Consider the following 20,659-nt stretch of genomic DNA (forward strand, 5'->3'; position numbering starts at 1 on the left):
AGAACTTTCTAACACACACATACACATACAAACACTACAGTAAATAGATAAGTAGCTCCAACAGACACCAGCTTAATGAAAAGGATCTAATTTAAATAATGTGATACAGCACTGTGTTACGTACACCTGGATCCTCACTGATCAGAGCATAATTATAATCAAAGTAGTGCAGTTCTGAGCAATGCACTTTTTGTAATGAGCTGACCAAAGGAGACATGTCTAGTCATTCTGGTAATTTAAATTACTGCCTAGTTGTTGGCCTTTACCGGAACAACAGGGGGAAAAAAAAAGAGTAATTTTCAGGGCAGTATCACTTCTTGCTGGACTGTTGCCCAGGGTTCTCTTTTGGGACAACAATAAGGACGCTATCTCTAATAATCTAGCTATACTTAAATTTATGTTGCTAGAACTGGAAGAAGCAGGCTCAGTCTTCCTGAGTCTAAAAGGCCAGTGCACACCCCAGTGCTGTTCAGCTTGCAAAGCAATCTAAGTTTTAAAAAATAAGTGAGTTAAATGTAGAAAGGGACAGGGGTAGGAGGAAGAAACTGTTTGCAAAAGAGGTAGGTAGCTAGAGTTGAAAAAAGAGTACCTCATTGACTAGGCAAGTTCTAAATAGATACGGTACTAAAAATACCTAAATTATTTTGCTCTTGGAAATACATGAATCAAAGCTTTGTAAATGATATTTCCCCATGCAATTTGACCCAATCTGTACACGGTTACGGATCTGCGCTCAGAAGGGAAGGTAACTGTGGATATCTCGAAGCACATGTACTGCCATTCGTACTGGAATCAGGCCACGATGGAGGATGAGCTTGGTGGTCCAGCATGTTCAGACACAAACACCCACTTTGCCCAGATTTGTGACTAACTTTGGATTTGCTCTGAGGGTGGCTTTTCAAAGTTTATGAAAGTGTTCCACCGAACTTCTTCTCCCTAATGTTTCGCTCGAGTTGGAACAGAAGGAAATATTGTGGGGGGCTCTGCAGAAGACCCGCCTTAACTGATGCTGCCTAAAGCATGCGGGTAAAGACAGAAAGAAGGGGGAAAAAAACTTAAGCTTTTTGCTAAAGCCCGATTCAACTGAAGGACACAAAGAAATAAAAACGCCCACATTAAAAGCCAAACAAGATAATAATTGTGCATGTCTGGCTCTGAATCTAGAGGGCAAGGCTTGCGTCACTGGCACTCTGAGTTACCATGGTGAGTGATTTATTGATATATATCAAGAATGAATAGATCAAAGGCAGCGAGATGACAGGTGATCAATCAAATGTCAAATCAAAACTAGCAATCAAGTGGAAAGCTGACTTTTCAGTGGGTGGGTCTGGGAGGAGAAAAATGAACTTTCATATCACACTTCCGAGAAGCAAAACCCCAGCATACTATTAAAAAAGCAATTAAGCAACCCAAAAGGAAAAAAAAAAATCCTCTACAAGATCTAATGTACTGATCCATTAACCTGTTCCTCTCTTTTTCTTTTTTCTTTTGGAGGAGGGCTGGTAAGTAAGAATTCACATGGGATAGTTCCTACCATACAAATCCATTTACAAAGTTTGCAACTCACTCTGGGCAAAGGAAATCCAGAGCTGTTTCAATATTAAAGGGGCATTTTTCTTCCCCTTTTTTAGGAGAAGGGAGAGTGTTGATTAGATTTCCAAACGTGGATCCTCTTAGAAAACATATTCAAAGGTTCGTTTCCTGGGGTGGCTTTTTCCACCTTGGTGATCAAAGCTAAACTCCTATGGCTCGCCCCAAAGCCAGCCTTGCAGCCCGGGGCTGGGTCACTGCTCACACTTCAGCGTCCCAAACCCCAGCCAGAGGAGACGCTGTCCCTCGAGGCCAGAAGCCACTGGCACTGACCACGCGGAGGGATGCGGGGGTGGAAGGACTGTCTCCCCACTCCGCACCCCAAATCCTCAATCCAACTTTGGCCCGAGAGGCAAGAAGCAGACTGGGAGAAAGTTAGGGGTGGGGTAAAGGGTGGAGGAAAAAAAGTTTAAGGAGGGAAGTCTTGGTGGGATAGCTTCTCCCAGCACCCCCAATCGGAGCCTGGAAAGGGGAGGATTTGGGAGACTGGAGAAGGCGAGAGAGGATGGGGTTATGAGCCGGGCAGAGAGGGGCACCCGGAGCGAACTCCCCCGAAAGCCGAGGGGGGTGGCGTCCTGGGGCACCCGGGGCGAGGAGGGCGGGCGAAGAGCTCGGCGCACCGGGCAGCCCGGCCGGACAGCCCCGAAGCGGAGCCGTTTCTCTTACCTGCCGCCCGCTTGGGTGCCTGCTGTTTCCTCCTTGGCATCGCTCTACTTCGCTCCAGTCCCACTTCTGGCGCCCCAGCCCCGAGCCGCGCGCGGGGGCCCGCGGTCTCTCTCGCCTCTCTGGGTCTCCTCCGCCTCCTGCCCGGTGGCTCCTAGGGCGTCACTCGGCCTCTGTCCCCCTGACGATCCCCCCTGCAACTCCTCCACCACGGGCCAGAGACCCCCCTCTCTGGGTGGCAGACAGGGACGGCTGTGCCGGCTGGTTGGAAGTAGAGGTTGGTTCTGCCTTGTTTGTTTGTTTGTTTTGGATTTTTTTTTCCTCTCTCTTTCTCTCTTTTTGTTTTGGCTTTTTGGAATTTTTTTTTTTTTGGTTTGGTTTTTTTTTTTTTTTTTTGGTGACTGTTGAGACACTTGATTTCTTTATTAAACATCCAAGACCGGGTTCGGATGGAAGGGACGAGGGACGCACACGCGCGCGTAAAGATAAGGAAAAAAAAAAAAAAGGCAATCCTGGGAAGGTAGTGGTTTCTTCTTCTTTTTCTTCTTCCTTCTCCTATTTCCCTCCTCCTCCTCGCCGATCTCTATGGCGGATTCGCGCTGGGGGCAGAGAGATCACTCACTGTAGGTTTGTGGCTGCTGTCGGATCCCCGTCTGTGAGTGATATGCTAGAGGACAGGAGCGGGTTTGGGAAAGACAGAAAATCTGGAATTCACACACACACACACACACACACACTCACACACACACTCACACACTCACACGCACGCACGCACTCTCGCTTCCTCTCACACACACACTCACACCCCCCACATATGCACACACACACGCACACACACTCTCACACACACACAAGACAGGGCGAGGCGATGCCAGCAAACATCGATCCCGTTGAACAAACTGAACATTAACAAACTCCTCCTCCTCCTCCTCTCCCCGCGACCTGATGACAGGGAGAAATTTACTCCCCAGCCGCAGAACGCCAGGCAGAGGGAGTCTATTAAAGGGACAGTGTCCCGCCGGGGAGCAGGGCTGGGGGCGGGGACACGGGCGTGCCACCGGGGCTGGCTCCGCCGTGCGCCCTCTTCTCTGGTGCGGTGACGCGCCACCCCCCTTCCACCCCCGCCCCGGGGCTCGGGGACACCCCTTGGGGGAGGCGTGAAGAAGGGAGGGGATGTGGAAGAAAGGGGGTGGGGTGATGGCAGGAGACGCAGGGGGCCAGGTGAGCTGAGCCGCAGGGACCATTAACAGGACCATTAACCATATTAGGAGCATGAGAACTGATGTTCCTTTTGGGCAGGGAACGGGGTGGGCACCTTGGAGTGATGACCACCATCCTCTAAATCTCTTAATCTAACCACAGAGATGTCCTCCCCACCGCCTTAAATTTAATGCCCTTGCCTCTCCCACCTTCCTGCTAGTCCCTGGATGGTCATAAAAACAAGAATCTACCATCTGTCTCCTTGATGGTTTAATCACATAGTCCTCTTTTTGTTTTGTTTAAATAATATTTATTCAGCACCTACTATGTGCCTATTCTGGAGACACAGCAGCCATACAGAAAGGGAAGATCCCGGCCCTCTCAGTGTTTGTGTTCTAATGAGGAGCAGGCAAGTCGCCCCCAGATATCCAGTCTTTGCTTAAATGTCACCTTCTCCCAGAGGCCAACCTTACTTAAAGTTTCACACACACATCTCCACTCCCCATTCCATTTCTCTATTTTATTTTTCTCTACTGGGCTTACCAATGTCACACATATTATCACATGTATTACATACGATTTTCTACTTTTATTGTCCAAATTTCCCCTGTAGAATATAAGTTCTGTTGGGAGGAGGGGTTTTATATTCCCAGATGGCAAAGATCACAACATGTAGTAGGTGCCCAATAAAATATTTGAATGAATGAAAGGTAAGCAAACCAATAAGATAATTTCAGAGTGAAAAGCTCCAAGAATTTGTTACAAGAGGGTTCTCTGACAGTGTCCGAAAGAGGGGGTAGCTCTAGCCTCAATGCAGGAGATGTCATTTGAGCCAGCATGTGACAATGGAGCCCTGATATGGGCCAGGTACCTTTTGAGCTGTTGGGGACAGGCTGAACATGGACCCTGCCCTCAAGGGACTCTTGTTCCAGTTGGAGAGACAATTAAAGGGGCAAGTGAGGCCTGCTGGGACAGGGGTTGTACTTAGAAGGGGGGGCCGTTAACCTGGACTTGGAGGAAGGGAGGATGTTTAGTTACCAGGTAGGGCTTCCTGGGGAAAGTCAAGTCAAAGCTGAGTCCTAAATATGGAGGAGTTAGACAAAAAGGGAACTCTGACAGCATGTCTCTAGAATAGAAAGCCAGGCATTGTCTGAGTCTTTCCAAGGGCTTCTCCTTCCTGCATTAAAATGCCCTGAGGCCCTTGTTAAATGCACATTCTTAGGCCTTACTCTAGAAGAAAATGTTCTAACCCTGGCACTATTGACCTTTTGAGGCCATAATTCTTTGCTGTGGAGGCCATTGTGCATTGTAGGGTATTTAGCAGCATGTCTGGTCTCTACCCACTAGATGCCAGACTCTTCCACCCTAGTTGTGTCAACCAAACTTGTATCCAGACGTTGCCCAAAGTCACCCAGGAGGTAAAGTCATGCCTAGATCTCCTAATCAGAACCTTCTAGGGCCCACTGCCCTTGACCTTCTAAGTCAGAAACTTCTGGATAAGGGCTTTGGAATCTGCATTTTGATCAAACAACTCCCAACCCCACAGGTCAATCTCCTGCTCATTCCAGTTTAAAAACTTCTGCTAAAAAAGCCCTTGTTCTTCTGGAATCAGACCTACCCCAAATTGCTAACTACAGAGCCAACTCAGGCTTAGATATTAAAGTAATAATTACAAATAATTTAGGAGTTCAAGGGGTGACACTGTTCCTGTGGTCATGGTGACGGGTTTCACCCGTGCCCACTCCTCACTCCCGTCCTGCCATGTACTCACTGCACATGAGGCCTGATCTGTGGCACCTTCTGCCTACAACCTACCTGTCACTTTTGCCCTTGCTCATGGGGAATTACCAAGGGTGACCCATCCCACAAATATTTTTCTAAACAGTTCTTTTGGGCCATAGGAAACTTTGTCCATCCTACCAGTCAGCTGCAAGATGTCATTGTCACTCTTTGCAAAGCGCTGTTTAATCATTTTTAACATCCCTGCACAGGGGCAAATGCTCATTTCTCCCTCTCACGTATATGGTACAAATTGTTAATTCACTTACCCTAAATCACCCAGGCAGCCTCCACCCATTACCAGCCCCACCCAATCCCAGCCTAGTCCTTAGGCAACTGAGGCAGAGAAAACCCCACTTCACAGTTGGCTATGTCAGCAAAAGGGGTATTAGTACTAATTAATTCTAATTACCCAACACACCTTGATGGAGCTCTGTGATAGGAACCACAGCTTACTGAGTGAAAACCCCACAGTCCTGTCATTAAGGACCCACAGTTATAGGATCAGGAGGTACAGAATTAGGCCTGGACAGAAAGAAGACCAAGGTTGCAGTCAGCTCACCTTGAATCTGCCATATTCTGCAGAAGCCCTATGCCCGCTGATTGGGCCTTTGCATTCCATTCAATCATTTAACAAATATCTACCGTGTTAGGTGCCTGGTACTGCCCTGAGCACAGGAGATGCTAGAATGCATAAGATAGGATCCTTGCCTTCAGAAAACATCTGTAAAATGACATCCAAGAGACTGGGAGCTAGGAAAGAGGGAGTTCAGGAGCTGGACCCAGTCTTGGAGTAAATCAGGAGGGAAATAGGCAGAAGTAGTTGACTCTGTGCTACAGAACCTCTCCTAGCTGCTCTCCAGGATTCTTCTCGAATTTTACCTCCACTCTTGCCTCTTTCTCAGTAGGTGGTTATATAGTCGGGGAGGGGGAGCTCACAATATCTTCTGCAAAAACGTTCTTTTAGCTGGCTACAAACTCATTCTTGGGTCCACACTTATAGAGTGTTCCTTCATTAATTTGTTTTTTCCTACTGCTACTACTGTAGAGTATATAGCTTGGTTATCAACAAAGATTTTGGCTATCCCGGTGGATGCATAACACAGTGGTACCCAGATGTCATTCAGTGGTGTAGACACAACATTGACAAATGTTGAGTCACACAGTGAAAAGGTTTTTCTTCCCCTTCAATCTGAGGAGGTGTCCGTCAGGTGCTAGGATGTCTTGTGTGCCTGTCACTTGCTAACTTTTACTTTCAACCAAGAAGCCACAGATTTCTGACTCAGAAGCTCAGGAGAGGTAAGAATACCTGGCTAGGCTTTTTTTTTTCTTTTTTTTTTAAAGGCAGACTGCCACGTGCAGCGCCTCATTTGGATGTGTCTGGAGTCTTGGAAGCTTGACTACCCTACGTTCTCCTACAAATGGACCTTGAGAGCTTGTTTGGAGGTTCTAGCAGGGGAGCTCAGCTACTCGTATACCCTTGACCGAAGAACGGTCCTCCTCTATGGGGGAAGGTCGTCCTCTTCGACCGAGCGCACAGCTTCGGGAGGGATGCACGTGGAGCAGTGAGGGAGGAAGGGGACACCCGCCTCTGGCTAGACTTTTTTTTAATTTTTTTTTTTTATTGAATTCACTTTGTTTACCTCTGTCTTAGAGAAAGATACTGCTCTCCATTTATGGTAGCAATCTAAAGTTTAATATAATTCATGGGTTTTAAAAATAAATACACTTAAGGAACAACAGAGCATAAATAGTGGTTCAGGTGGGATGTGAAGATGGCAAAATGTGAGGAAGGTGGTATGGGCACGTCTAGAATCTGTAAAATACTAAACCACAGACTCTGGCACTTCCGGAAACTTCTTCCAAGAGTTGGTGGCTTGGAATAATGCTATGTTTAAGTCTCCAGGGAACTTAGCATCCTATGATCCAACCCTCAAACTCTGGGATGTGTAAAGGCATGAGCTGATTGGAATGACTCAACCATACCTTCCAGAACACTTATTCCCACACTGACTCAACATCAAAATCACCCGGGGATTTTTTTGGTAAGATAGAGAAGCACAGGCCCCACCCCAGACTGACTAAATTAGATCCCAGGGTGGAGCCAGAAAATCTGAAATTTTGAAAGTTCCCAGGTGATTCTGATAAGGTGCCAGGCACTGAAACCTTCCCTGTGCAAGGGTTGAATTTTGTAACAAGTGAATCAAGTTAGTAGAAGTTGCTGCATGCAAGGGACAGGCAGGGCATCTATTCTTGGATTCACTCAAAAGGGTGGTTGAGGAGCCTTTTCAATGCACCCTTAGTGGCCCATGAATGCCCCATTAAAGCACATATCTATTGTATTATATTTTTGGCGGGGGTGTCGTTTGCCTGTCTTACTGCTGGACTGCAACCCAATGCAATTAAAGCAAATATTCTCTGAGTGCCCACCTTACGCTAGTCACTGCCCTGATTGTTGGACACTGGGGCAGCCTGTGAAATTCTTGAGCATCTTAGTTTCTGTCATGTCTCCCGTACAAGTTTCAGGGCTCTTGCATTTACTCTTCCCTCCAGCAAGATTCCTCCCCCCAGATCTGTTTTTCCTCTTTACTCTCAACTCAAACATCACTGCCTTCTGCCCACCCTATCTGTCCCACTCTTTCTCTCACCCTTCATGGCACTTACAACCACATGTAAGTAATTTCATGTACTTGCCTCTTTATTTTCTGTCTCCCCTAATTAAAACATAAGTTCTATCACCTATATATCTCCAAGTCCAGGGCAGGATTGGTGTTCAGTAAAAATCTGTGGAATGCTTGAATACCGAGCTAAGCATACTTGCAAGGAAGGATAAACTTTAAAAATATCTTAGGGCTTTTGTTAGATCGGGCTGTCTAGCCTTTCAGCCTGTGTGCCTCTTTCCAGTTGATGCTGTCCTCCCCTCCCCAACTTCCCTCCCTCTTTTCTCTTCCCTCTCTCTCACTTATTGCCTCCTTCAGATCCTCCCTTAATGACTGCCTCTTTCAGGAAGCCTTCCAGGGTGGATCCCATGTGATCCAAACTTCTCTAGTCCATATCTTCCCCAAACAAAGAGACTCAATGTAGAGTACGACTCCAAATATATGAGAGTGCAGGCAGACAGAACTCACCTTGAAGATCGGGTAGGTTACCTTTGACAGTGGGTATGAGGAGCTTCTGAGGGGCTGGTATTGTTCATAACTGGGGTGCTGGTTATGCTAGTGTGTTCAGGCTGTGAAAATTAATTCAGCGGCATGCTTTTGATTTGTGCACTTCCTTATCTGTACATAATGCTTCAATCAAAAAAAGCAGTGTTCTCAAACTTTGCGGCATATTATAATCAACTGGGGTGATTTTTAAAATCCCAATGCCCAGGTCTTACCCCAGACTCATTACATCAGTCTGTGAGGGCGGGATCCAGCCATCAGTATTTTTTAAAGCTCCCAGATGATTCCAATATGCCGCCAAGTTTGAGAGCCAGTGTACCATACGATTTTGCCCTTGAGGGTATAATTCATTGCCTTCCTCTTCTGTCATTTAACTCACTCAGGATCTCTCTCGTCCGGTAACTGTTTTGGGAAAACTTTAAGGTAGCAATCTCTGGTTATTTCCTACCCTCCCATGACACCTGGTAACAGCATCACGGTGAAGGGGAGAACTGGACAAGAGGACATGGCAGATGGATCGTGGAGAGTGATCGCAAGGGTAAAGCAGGGTGTTGTGACAGACAGTTCAGGGGGCAGGGTCCACTCAGGGTGGGGGTCATGGAAAGCCTTTCTGAGAAGATACCATTTAAACTGAGATCTGGAAGGCACAAAGCAGCCAACCAGGAGCCAAAGCCTGAAATTGGAAGCGATTTCTCTGCTTCTAAAACACAAAAATGCAGCTGCCAGGTCCCAGGTTGAGAGAGCCAGCCAGCCCGGGGAAAGGGGAGCAGAAAGGAGGCAAGAGAGGTGAGTCATGGTGGGCGGTGGGGGAGGAGTGTGCACATCACTGGTCATAATATGGAGTTTGAATTTTCTCCTTTCAGCCATTGATAAATGTGAATTAATTCATTTATTTACATCCTGAAACACCTAGTCCATTAGACTGGGTTTGCTCAACCAACAGAGAAGACACTATGTCTTATTGTACTTGGTGGAAATTTGCTCCCTGAAAACAGTTAAGGTGGATGACAAAGTTTGGGGATGCTTGGGCATTGGCCAGCTTGCTTCTGTGAATAAATCCTCCAAAAGTCATTAGCTTCTCTTTTTTTAAGAACTATTTTGATGTGGTTAGGTGAAGCGTTTTGCAACAGCAATTAAGCACGATGTGTATTTTAAACAGGACAACTGCTGAGTGGGCAGGCTGGGGTACAGGAGCTGCTTGATTGAACATAGATCACATTTTCCTTGGAGGTGACTACTTGCAGTTGGTGACAGTGTTTTGCTGCTGCTGAAGAATCCAGACCACGTCGCTGGCCCAGTAATCCATTGCTCAACTTCATTAACCACAGGAAGACATTAAGTGAATGTAAGGACCGGAACAGCCTGGAAACCATGTGACGAGCAGCCTTTAAGTTCTGGGCTCCGGTATATTTTATGCCACCTCAACTGTGCATCAAGCTCTCCTCCCTGGACTCATTAGAACGGTGTGCCCAAAGGTGCCCCTCAACTTTCAGAAGCAAATAGAGTATGATATAATTCGCTCTGAGAACACCTTTCTGTCTTATCAGGGAGCATGTCTTATCTATTATGATTAGGCATTAAGCGTCCTATTGTCCTGAAAATTTCATGAGATTCTACCCCTGCTTGCTAGGATTATGCCAAAGTGACTTGTCCTGGATGCTGTTTTTGCCCATCAATACAGCTTGTCTTTTCTCCTTAACTGTTGCTGGGAAGGCCAACACAGCTAAGGAACCCACAGACGTAAAGTGGTTGAATAGTTCAGGACTGTTGCAAATCCTCTTGTGTGTCTTGAAGGTTTGCGTGTCTTGCTTTTGGTTCCCCAAGAAGCACACACCCCAAGATAAAGATTTGAGAGCAAGTAGTTTATCTGGGAGATAATCCTGGAAAACTCCAGTAGGGAAGTGGGGGAGTGAACAAAGAAAAGGATGCAGGCAATAGGGGTGTGTTATCAAGCAGGTTATCACAGCGGGCAATTGCAATTTAACGCTGCTGGGGGAATGCTGGGAGTCAGTGTAGATTATGCACTTCTGAGATATCCCTTCTGAAGTATGAGAGAGTTGGGGTATCCATCTACATTCCATCCTGAGAGCTGGGATGAGGGCCTCTCCTGGCCTTCCCTGCAGGCAAAGAACCACGGGTGCTGGCAGTTAAAGCAGACTGTGGAGAAGTGGGCCGAGGACCAGGCGATGTCCGTTGCATTGGAATCCTCCAAACTGGGAGCTTCACATGGGCAAGGACCAAGACTGTCTTATTCATTGCAATGTCTCCACTTAGCCTAGTTCCAGGTACACAGCAGAACTTCAATAAACAGCAGACCTTCAATAACGATCTAGCGAAGGCCCAGTGTATTTGAAAGCTTCACACCATGCCTCTTTTAGTTGCTCCCTCTGTTTTAGTCCTATTGTTTATAACGTATTTAGTGCTTAGAAGTCTTTTTCATTCGCTGATTTTGTCAGTGTACCCTCTCCCCACAAGTGTGCTCACTGGAGGCAGGGGTCTCTCTCCTTGTTATATGTCTAGTAGGGGCATAGAGCAGAGTTCTCATTGTTACCACAGCTCAAGCTTTTAAACAAGATGGTAGACGTGATCCAACACCTAAGTGTGTTCTTTTTTGTTTGTTTGTTTTGGGTTTTTTTTGCGGTACGCGGGCCTCTCACTGCTGTGGCCTCTCCCGTTGTGGAGCACAGGCTCCGGACACACAGGCTCAGTGGCCATGGCTCACGGGCCCAGCCGCTCCGCGGCATGTGGGATCTTCCCGGACCGGGGCACGAACCCGTGTCCCCTGCATCGGCAGGCGGACTCTCAACCACTGCGCCACCAGGGAAGCCCTAAGTGTGTTCTTCAGCATAAGACGGGAGCAGAACATTTGAAATTAGCATTGTCCATAGAAAATATCGGACACAGAATCATTGTGTGTGCTGCCCAGGTAGGCACTAGGAAAGAAAGGTAAATGTAGGTTTGAAGTCAGACAGACCTACATTTGAAAAATACTTTTACTATTTACTAAGACTATAACCTTGGGCAAGTTATTTAGCCTCTCCGAACCTCAGTTTTCCTATCTGTAAAATGGGCATAATTACACCACTAATTCCATTAGGGGCTCAAAGAGGATTATGTGACCAAACATAAAATACTCAGCACAATACCTGACACGTATAAAGTACTCCCACATTTTTAGCTTTTTCATTCTTTTTCTAGCATTTGTTGATTGACTCTTGTTTACAGAGTGCTTTCAGCTGTACCTGAGGTTTAATCTAATCTGTACTAAGGGATAATACTAAATCAGTTCAATCCTCTAATTTGCAAGGGCACCAATTTACAGAAGCCAATCAGGGAAGCTCAGATCCTCATGCAGAAAGTACAAAGGCGGCAGGGCACAGGTCCTAGCCATTGGCAGCAGAGAGCTCCTGCCAGAGCCTTCTTCTCTCCTTCAGCGTACCCTCTTTTCCCACTAAGGTTCATTAAGCACCTGCTCCATGCCAGGCCCTGGGTTGGGTGCTGGGGATGCAGCAGGGAAAAAAGGTCCTGCCTGGTTCTTAAGGAACTTAAACGTCTAGGGAAAGACAGATAAATTAAACAAATGGTAATAATAGTAGTTAACATTTACAAAGCACTTGGTGCCACAAGCTATTCTAAGCACTTTAAAATATGAACTTATTAATCCTTAGAACAATTCGATGAGATAAATTGCTTTTGTTGTCCCCATTTTACATGTGAAGAAACTGAGGCACAGGGAGGTTAGATAACTTACCCAAGGCTATGGAGACAGCAAATGGGGAAGCCTGGATTCAAACCCTCCTGATATGGCTCTAGCTTGTACATTCATCCACCATGCATTACTCCCTCTCAGTAACGCTGCAGCCACGCGGACTTTTGTATCACAAAATGTCTAGTTACCGCATTGCTTTTCCCTGTTTATACTCCGCAGCTTAACAACTCTTAAATTTTAAACTGTGTATTGTCTCCTACAAAGTTAAAATAGATTCCTGGGCTCCATCTCGAGAAATCCAGATATAGTAGGTCTGGGGTGGGGTCTGAGAAGGTATATTTCTAACAAGACACTGTGAATTCACAGACCACATTTTGAGTTGCAGGGTTCCAACAGGGGTGCTTTTTCCTCCCAGGGGACACGTCACAATGTCTGGAGATGTTTTTGATTGTCACGATTCAGGGGTGTGCTACTGGCTTCTAGCGGGTAGAGGCCAGAGATGCTGGCAAACATCCTACAGTGCACGGGAAAGGTCCTTGCAAACAAAGACTGATCTATCCCCAAATGTTAATAAGGGCCAGGTTTGAGAACCCCAGGGTAGAGCATGGCCTCGCAAACTTTAACGTATAAAGGAATCATCTGGGGATCTGGCTTCAAATGCAGATTCTGATCAAGTGGGTGTACAGTGCCTGGGATGCTGCATTTCTAACAAGCTCAAACGGATGATGCTGATGCTTCTGCTCCAGGGACCACACTTCGAGCAACAAAAGCTAGACTATGTCCTGCACAAGCACAGGTCTTGAATCAAGGCTCAGGGCGCAATGAACTCCTTAGAAATAAAACCCAAACATCATCCTGAATTAGCTCAGAGCAAAAGTAACTGAGTTTCAATAATCCTCCTTCAACTCCCACTGTAGCAAGTTTTGCCCTTCAACAGGGAGGCAGAGAGGCTCAGAGAGAGGAAACCTCCGTTCCTCTCCTGGACGCAGTTAGGGGCCGATTTAAAACCAGGAAGGACAGAATTTGGTCAGAACTGCTTTCCTTCGGTTCTGAAACATCAAGGAGAGTATATTGTTGCCTGGAACTGTGGCTTCTTTCCAAGAGCTGCACGTTGCATCTGCCTGACTTTCAGGTCTGCAAATGCGAGATGAAAAAGTGGCTGTTTTTAAAATGGTTGCTCTCTTGGGAAAGGGATATGGGAGAAAATGGACTCTCTGCGTCCAGCCCTCCAGAGATGGCACCCCAGCCCTTGTGATAAATGGCAGCATTAACAACGTTTGGTTGAGAGGGGACCTACAGATTTATGACTTCCTGTCTCCGCCAGCAGATGTCATTATGGCCGACAGACAGAAGGCCTTTCAAGAGCTGTAGCTGGGGTGGAGCTAAGAAGAGGGAAGAAAAAGTTAAATAAAAGGCAGAAGACAAAAGTAGTGTTTGCTCAATGGTGCTGTTGTTGACACTGTCATTTTAGGGACACGGGGAAGTTTTACATTAAACCGAACATCTTATAGTATCTTTGAGGTCCAGCTTCGAAGACTTAGGCAGGAACTCTCAAATGAAGGACAAACTTATTAGCTTCATTTAGATAAGAAAACCTGCAGGTTTTCTGGCCTATTTGTACCTTAAAAGTTCTCTGGGAAGAAGTGAACGCTGCACTGAAAAAACATATATTTTACTCTGGAACGTCATGTGATGGGTGTTTAAATATATTTATTTTACAAATTCAGCCGCCTGTTCTGAACTTCCTTTGACATACATAAAATTTTACCCATTTTTAAATTGTTTTATAGGGTGTCATTAGTATTTTATGGGCCAGATTTTTTGTGGTATTGAAAAATGATATAAGTTTGGCATTTATCATTGGGCACCCAAACCCATATTAATAAGTACCGCTGCTTATTACTTACTTAACAATAATTACAGGTCACATTTCCACATTTCCTCTTTCTAACCCTCACCTGAAGATATACTTTCTGTAGGTAAAGGAAGCATGTTTTTTTTTCTAGCTGATTCTCTCATCTAATGGATACTTGAATGTATTCTGTGGGCTCAGGTAATCAGTGCCTCAAAGTGTGACCCAAAAGGAACAACTCTGGTGACAGATGCTAGGCTGTCTTTAGTCCTGTCATCAGCAAATTATCCCCCATCAGGACCACACGACCAATGTGCCTGGGCAGAAATAAAGAATCATGGAGACCTTCATGGAGGACGGCTACAAGGTCCTCTTATAAAATGAACTAATTTCAAGCCAAAACTTGATCCAGAGGCTTCTTCTATAATTAATCAATAGCTATGATGTTAATGCATATGTGGTAGTGAGTATCTGATTTTTGCAATGATACTGTAGGTATGAAAATGGCCACCCCACAGTCCCTTTTGCAAACCACTTTGGAGTGGCAGTATGGTGGTCTGCTTAAAACCCGGGCTCTGGAGACTCATTCTCTGAATTCTTTTTCTGGCTCTTTCATTCACTACCTGTGTTATTCTGGGCAAGTTACTTAAGCTGTTTTGTCACCTGTAAAAGATGGGCAATAATAGCACCATTGTCTTAGCATTTTTTAAAATGAAGATCAAATGCAATGATCATGAAGTGATTAGCCAAGTGCCTGGCCCAGGGTAGGAGTTCACTAAATTAGCTATTGTTGTAATGATTAATGTTAAAATACATTCCCTCTTCACTATTTCTCAGGTAGATGTGTAGAGACATAGACTAGTTCATTGGCCACCCAGAAAAGAAATCCAATAATAACAAAATAACAATAACGTTGATTGTAGCTGTCATGTATCGAGCGCACAAGAAGTGCCAGACACTGTGCTAAGTGCTTTGCGTGCAAAACCTATTGATTTTAATCCTTAAAACAACCTTATGAGGACAAGTCGTATTACTCCCATTTTACATATAAGGAGACTCAGATTGAATAGCTTAAGCCAGTGGTTCTCAGTGGTTTGGTGTGCATCAGAATTACCTGTAGGGCTTGTTAAAACACAGATTGCTGACTCCTTTCCCTAGAGTATCTGATTCAGTAGGTTTGGGGCGGGGGGCCCAAGATTTTTATTCAAAAAATTCCCAGGTGATGTTGCTGCTGTTGATCTGGGGACCACATTTGAGAACCACTGGTTTCAGTAACTTGTTCAAGGTTACATACACAGTGAGTAAGTGGCAGAGTGGATTTTCAAATTTAAAAATTTGAATATTTAAAAAATGTATTCTTAACAGATATCTATATTACTTAAAAGTTCCTTACATCAAACTTTTGAATTAACGGTTGATGGTTGAATTCACAGAGCATAATGTTCAGAAAGCTACCTGTTTGAATTAAATATTCTCTTCCATGATGCTCCTCATGGTGCAAAATAGTTCGCAATTCCCTAGAAGGGGAAAATTTCAGGAATATTTTCAAAAGGAGCAGTCCTTATACCATCCCCACACAACCACTGCTGAGATCCACAGCAGTCCTGCTGGGGTGGAAGAGAATGCAAGGCCTGTGACCCACCCCAGCTGGAAAATTCATTAGAAGTTCCAAGATGGAGCCCAGCCGAGCAAGCTACACCTGGATGCCATCTGTTTCTGAAAGACACTGTATTTCCTCATTCCCCAACCTGGAAGGGATCTCAACACACAGCCCACTGGACACCCAAGGGCCCTGGCGATGTCTCCATTGAATGTCTAAGATCTCGAGTTCTCCACAGTCCAGGTGAGCCTCTTAAAACCAGTCAGCCCAGGGGACCATTGGTATAATAAGCTGCATTGTGGAATAAGAATAGGGATGTGCTCTGGCCCACACTGGAGGGTTTGGGAATGTAGGAGGGAGACCTCCAGAAGCGCCTGGTCAGAGGTGTGAATGGAGACAGAGGACTGAATGTGGAGAGCCAGGATGACATCCTAAGTCCCTCAGTGGGCACAGTAATGCAACAAAGGTCATTCGTATCTTCCTCATTTCGCTGCAATGGAAAAGAACTGGAATTCAAATACATAGACAAGACGCACTTCAAGAAATGGAAGCATTCAAGGACTTGAGAAAACAGATGAACTGAGGAAAACAAGTAGTGCCATTGACAGAGGCAGAAGATGGTCACCGGAAGATCAGGAATTCCTACTGCCATGATCAGGAAGGAAGAACAGAGAAGACCTTGGACTTGCTTTCAGGAGACTGGGATTCTACGGCTGGCTCTGTAGAGAGTAGATCAGCTGGTCCTTGAGGACCCTTCCTTTCTGCATAGGAAGATGCTACTTATTCATATATTCACTCATTCATTCATTCATTCATTCAACAAATATTTGCTGAGCACATGTTATGGACCAGGGGCTGTTAGAGACTGGCCTATGCTCTTTTTTTTCTGGCAGCACCTGCCGAAGCTTAATGCTCATTCTGGTTGTATGACCTTGGGACTTGCACTCAACTCTGGACCAATCACTAAAGTCAGGGGGATGGAATATTGCTGATCCCGGGACAGATGCTCTCTTTGAGGGTAGGGCTGCCACCTGCCTCACTTCAATCACATTGTTTTAGAGACTTGGTTCTTAAAAGAAAAATTAAGGAGTTGTTACCAGAAAGGTGGCACATGGATGTTGGACAATCAAAAACCATAAAAATTCACAGTAATATCTAACCTTCTATTTTTGTGCCTCACTTTCTCAATCTGTAAAATGAAGAGGTTAAGGCAAAGTGAAGTCCACACATTTTTACTACAAAGGACCCCTTACTTGCTGTCCTCTGTTGCCCACTGTGGGGACCAAATAAAACTAAATTTGAAAGATTTTGTCTATCATATATCCATTCATCCATCAATACATCCATCTGCCATTTGACATGTTTTTATTGAATATCCACTAGCTTCCTGTCTTGTTCTAGCACTGGGATTATAGCAATTGTAGTTTGCACAACCCTGGGGCCTCTGTATCAAACCTAGACTCATCAACATCCAGGCTTCGTATTAGATGAGATAATTCAAATCTTCATTGTTTAAGCCACAGTTAGAAGTATTCTGCTACTTGCAGTTAAAAGCATTCCTAATTGATAAATCAGATCCAACAGAGGCTCCCTAAGCATCTTTTAGTATGAAGATGTCCAGTGAATAGATAATTTCAAGTGTCACAAGAGTCCTGAAGAGGAGTACAGGAGTTTAAATCTGGGAGAACTAATCATTTAAAAAAAAAATGCTTTTAACAAACAATGACATTTTTCTACCATGTTAGAGAATTAGATCAGAGTTTGGCAAAATTGTTCTTAAAGGACCACACAGTAAATATTTCTGCTTTGCTGGCCATATTGGCCTCTGTTACAACTACTTAACTGTGCTGTTGTAGTACAAAAGAAGTCTCAAATGATATGTAAATAAATGGGTGTGGCTGTGTGCCAATAAAACTTTCTTTACAAAAAAAGGCAGCTGGCTAGATCGGCCCTTGGTCCATAATTTACTGACTCCTGAATTAGGTACACACATTGAGTATGCAATAAAAAACAGGCAATCAAAAATAATTTCTAATATACTTATTAAAATATGGCAAATTTCTCAAAATTCTCTTTTCAGATTCCCAGTGCCAAGTCTTTAAGCTCACACATTCTGTGACTCAGTGATTCCTCTACCATGCCTTCCCCTTCTCGCACAGAAGTGAACTGAGCAGTGGGTCAGCTGGAGAGCTGCCCAAAATACTAATCTCTAACAAGTTTAGAAACACTAATGGAAGAAGTTGGAAATATATACATTTCCCCTTCTGTGATAAAAAGATATAGCACTGTAAAGTGAAAAAGGCAAAGATACAAAAACATAACATTTATTAGCCCTGGAATATTTTTGCTGAGGATTTTTGTAGCTAACATACACAGCATTTGTAGTCAGCTCAAAGATGGCAGTTGTGGTTAGCAGAAATTCCAGAACCACATAATGTGTGGTGTGCTGTGATTTACAAGAGATGTGATTTATATTGTGAATATTAAACCTTTTAATATACCTCCCAAGAAGTTGCTTGGTTCAGAAAAGTCACAAAAGAATACCAAAGGAAAACTAGAACTGCAGAAAAGTTGGAAATACTTGGTCTTACTTTTTAAAAGAATATTGACTCTGTTTCAACTAATTTAAGTAAATTGTAAGTCGTACTGATTCTGAGAAGAAAAAGTCTTACAGGAAAATCAGATTCTCTCCACCCTCAGTGCCTGTATCTTGGGCAAAATCTGAAAGGACAGTAGATTGAAAAGTCACTGGATTATTAGTGCATGTGGCTCTCATTATATCAAGGTCCACAAACTTAACTGCCTGTTGTATCCAGGAAGGTAACGAAACATATTGGATCTGAGGCAACAGGGAATGGTGGGGACTGAGGCAGACTGGAGAGCTTATGACCTGTCTAAAGGTGGCAACCACTATACAAAACCACTGTAGACTCCAGTCTACTGTTTTCCTCCTTAGGAAAGATCTCAAGATCTTTATAAGAAAATGGTAATCTAAACTTTTATGTAAAAAGTTCCCTACTGTAGAAATTTTGTGCCAACCAAGTAAAACATATTTGTGGTTCAATCATGCCTTAAACTGTAAGCCTCTCTCTCCCTTTCTCTTGCCAACACACACATGCACACATAAACACACACACAAGCACCCTCTTCTAGACAAGAAACACTCCTTCAACCACGATAGTCAGGAGACGCCTGACGATGCTAAAGTATAGCTGTGCATCTTAGTTGATCCGATTTCTCAACTCTGCCTTCCCAGACAAGATGAATTGTTGTAGAACATGGCATCCCTTCCCGTATCTCAGGCTATGGATCTATTAGTGTCACTATTTATGGAGAGGAGAGGAGAGAGTGATAATTTATACATACATTTGTTTTGTAAAAATTATACTCCCTCCTCTGATTGGCTTGAGTCCCCCAGAGTATCACTTCTCTGTGATAAATAATGTGTCTGGGAGGGGAAATGCTAAATCGTCTAAGAATTTCAAATGTTTATATTGCCGCTTATAACAAACTGTGTCAGCCACTGAGCCATGCAGTCTTTTCCCCTTCTCAAAAATGTCACAAAAAGAAAAGAGATCACAATAGTTTACACATGCCAAACACATATGTCGAATAAACAACATGGAAAGAATTGCAATTGAAGTACCACCCCTGTAAAGAAACACAGTACTTAATCTGATTTTAATTGAAATGTTGCAAGTCGATACCTTTTGTTTAGTCAGGGCACAAAGCAGATATAAAGGAGGGTAAGTGACAATAATCCTACTCAAGACACTTTGAATGTTGGAACTTCTGAGCCACTTTGGGGAGGAAAAAAATACTACACTTACTAATATTAAAGAAATATTATTGCCTTTAGTGGAGAAGATGCTTCCAAGATGGTAATGAATAAGGTAATACAGACGTCCCTCAGTATCCATAGGGGATTGGTTCCAGGATTCCAGCAGATACCAAAATCCAAAAAGTTCTTTATATAAAATGACATAGTACAGTCGGCTCTCCAGATCTGCAGGTTCCCCATCTGTGGATTCAACCAACCAAGGGGAATCGGATGCAGTATCTACGGATCTGAAGGGCCAACTCCACTGCCAAGTTAGTGCAGTTCAAAACTGAGCTGCCTTATGCTTCAGGAAGATACTTCTGGGCAATCAGTAGTTAAACAAGTAAACTGAATAGTTTGGTGTGGTGGACCCCAGTGGTTTTTCCTATCTAACCTCTGTTCATCTTCCTCTTTCAGATAACACCATGTGCAGTATACTTCTCTCCTATGATCAACCATCCATTTTCGTGATATTGATCCTTCCCCCAGCTTTAGGGGGTGGACTCTGACTGGCTAAAGCCAACAATCCTAACCTATCTCATCCCTCTGGCTACCATGGTTTGATTCATGATGGAAGAAACCCGTCAAAACCAACAAAATCTGTGGAGAAGTTTTCTAGGGCTTCTGGGACAAAAGAAGTGTCTCAACTCTTTAAGATCCACTCCTTCTGCGGTCTGTGTGGTATGAAGATACAAAGACATGAACAACTTCTTTGCTTCTAAAACAGAAGACCGTGGAACTGCCAACGGGAACTCATTTGAAGCCTGAAGAAGTAGCTGATTCTGTGGAAGACAGAGAGGAAATATAGAAGGGAACAAAGCTAGTCCTTGATGGCACTAGATCAAACTGTACCTGAAGCTAGCCCTGCCCCTGGTCTTTTCAGTGATGCAAATTTATGTGTTCCTTCATCCTTTTTTTAAAATGTATTTTAAATTAATTAATTAATTAATTTATTTTTGGCTGCGTTGGGTCTTCATTGCTGTGTGCGGTCTTTCTCTAGTTGCAGCGAGTGGGGGCTACTGTTCGTTGTGGTGCATGTTGGGCTTCTCATTACAGTGGCTTCTCTTGTTGTGGAGCATGGGCTCTAGGCATGCAGGCTTCAGCAGTTGTGGCATGTGGGCTCAGTAGTTGTGGCGCATGGGCCTAGTTGCTCCATGGCATGTGGGGTCTTCTTGGACCATGGCTCGAACCTGTGTCCACTGCGTTGGCAGGAGGATTGTTAACCGCTGCAACACCAGGGAAGTCCAACATTCCTTCATTCTTCAAGCCAGTTTTTGATTTC

General features: G+C 44.4%; 2 protein-coding genes across 3 annotated transcripts in view; one reads left to right on the top strand and one right to left on the bottom strand.

Annotated features, from left to right (window-relative positions):
* The window catches only part of TSHZ2 (teashirt zinc finger homeobox 2), a 454,832-nt gene extending 452,442 nt beyond the window's left edge, over positions 1–2,390 (bottom strand). For both annotated transcript variants that reach the window (XM_082600575.1, XM_082600574.1), the window contains exon 1: positions 2,257–2,390. In XM_082600575.1, the coding sequence (XP_082456701.1) occupies positions 2,257–2,296 (40 nt within the window). In that variant the 5' untranslated portion in view covers positions 2,297–2,390. The remainder of the gene's footprint in view (positions 1–2,256) is intronic.
* LOC309791640 (uncharacterized protein) lies at positions 1,827–20,257 on the top strand. Its single transcript, XM_082600586.1, has 2 exons — positions 1,827–2,530; positions 19,795–20,257. Exons 1-2 carry the CDS (start codon positions 2,104–2,106, stop codon positions 19,884–19,886), a joined length of 519 nt encoding a protein of 172 aa, XP_082456712.1. The 5' UTR covers positions 1,827–2,103; the 3' UTR covers positions 19,887–20,257.
* The last annotated feature ends 402 nt before the right edge of the window (positions 20,258–20,659 follow it).

This window comes from Mesoplodon mirus, assembly GCF_964341445.2.
Source record: "Mesoplodon mirus genome assembly, chromosome: 15".
Lineage (NCBI taxonomy): Eukaryota > Metazoa > Chordata > Mammalia > Artiodactyla > Ziphiidae > Mesoplodon > Mesoplodon mirus.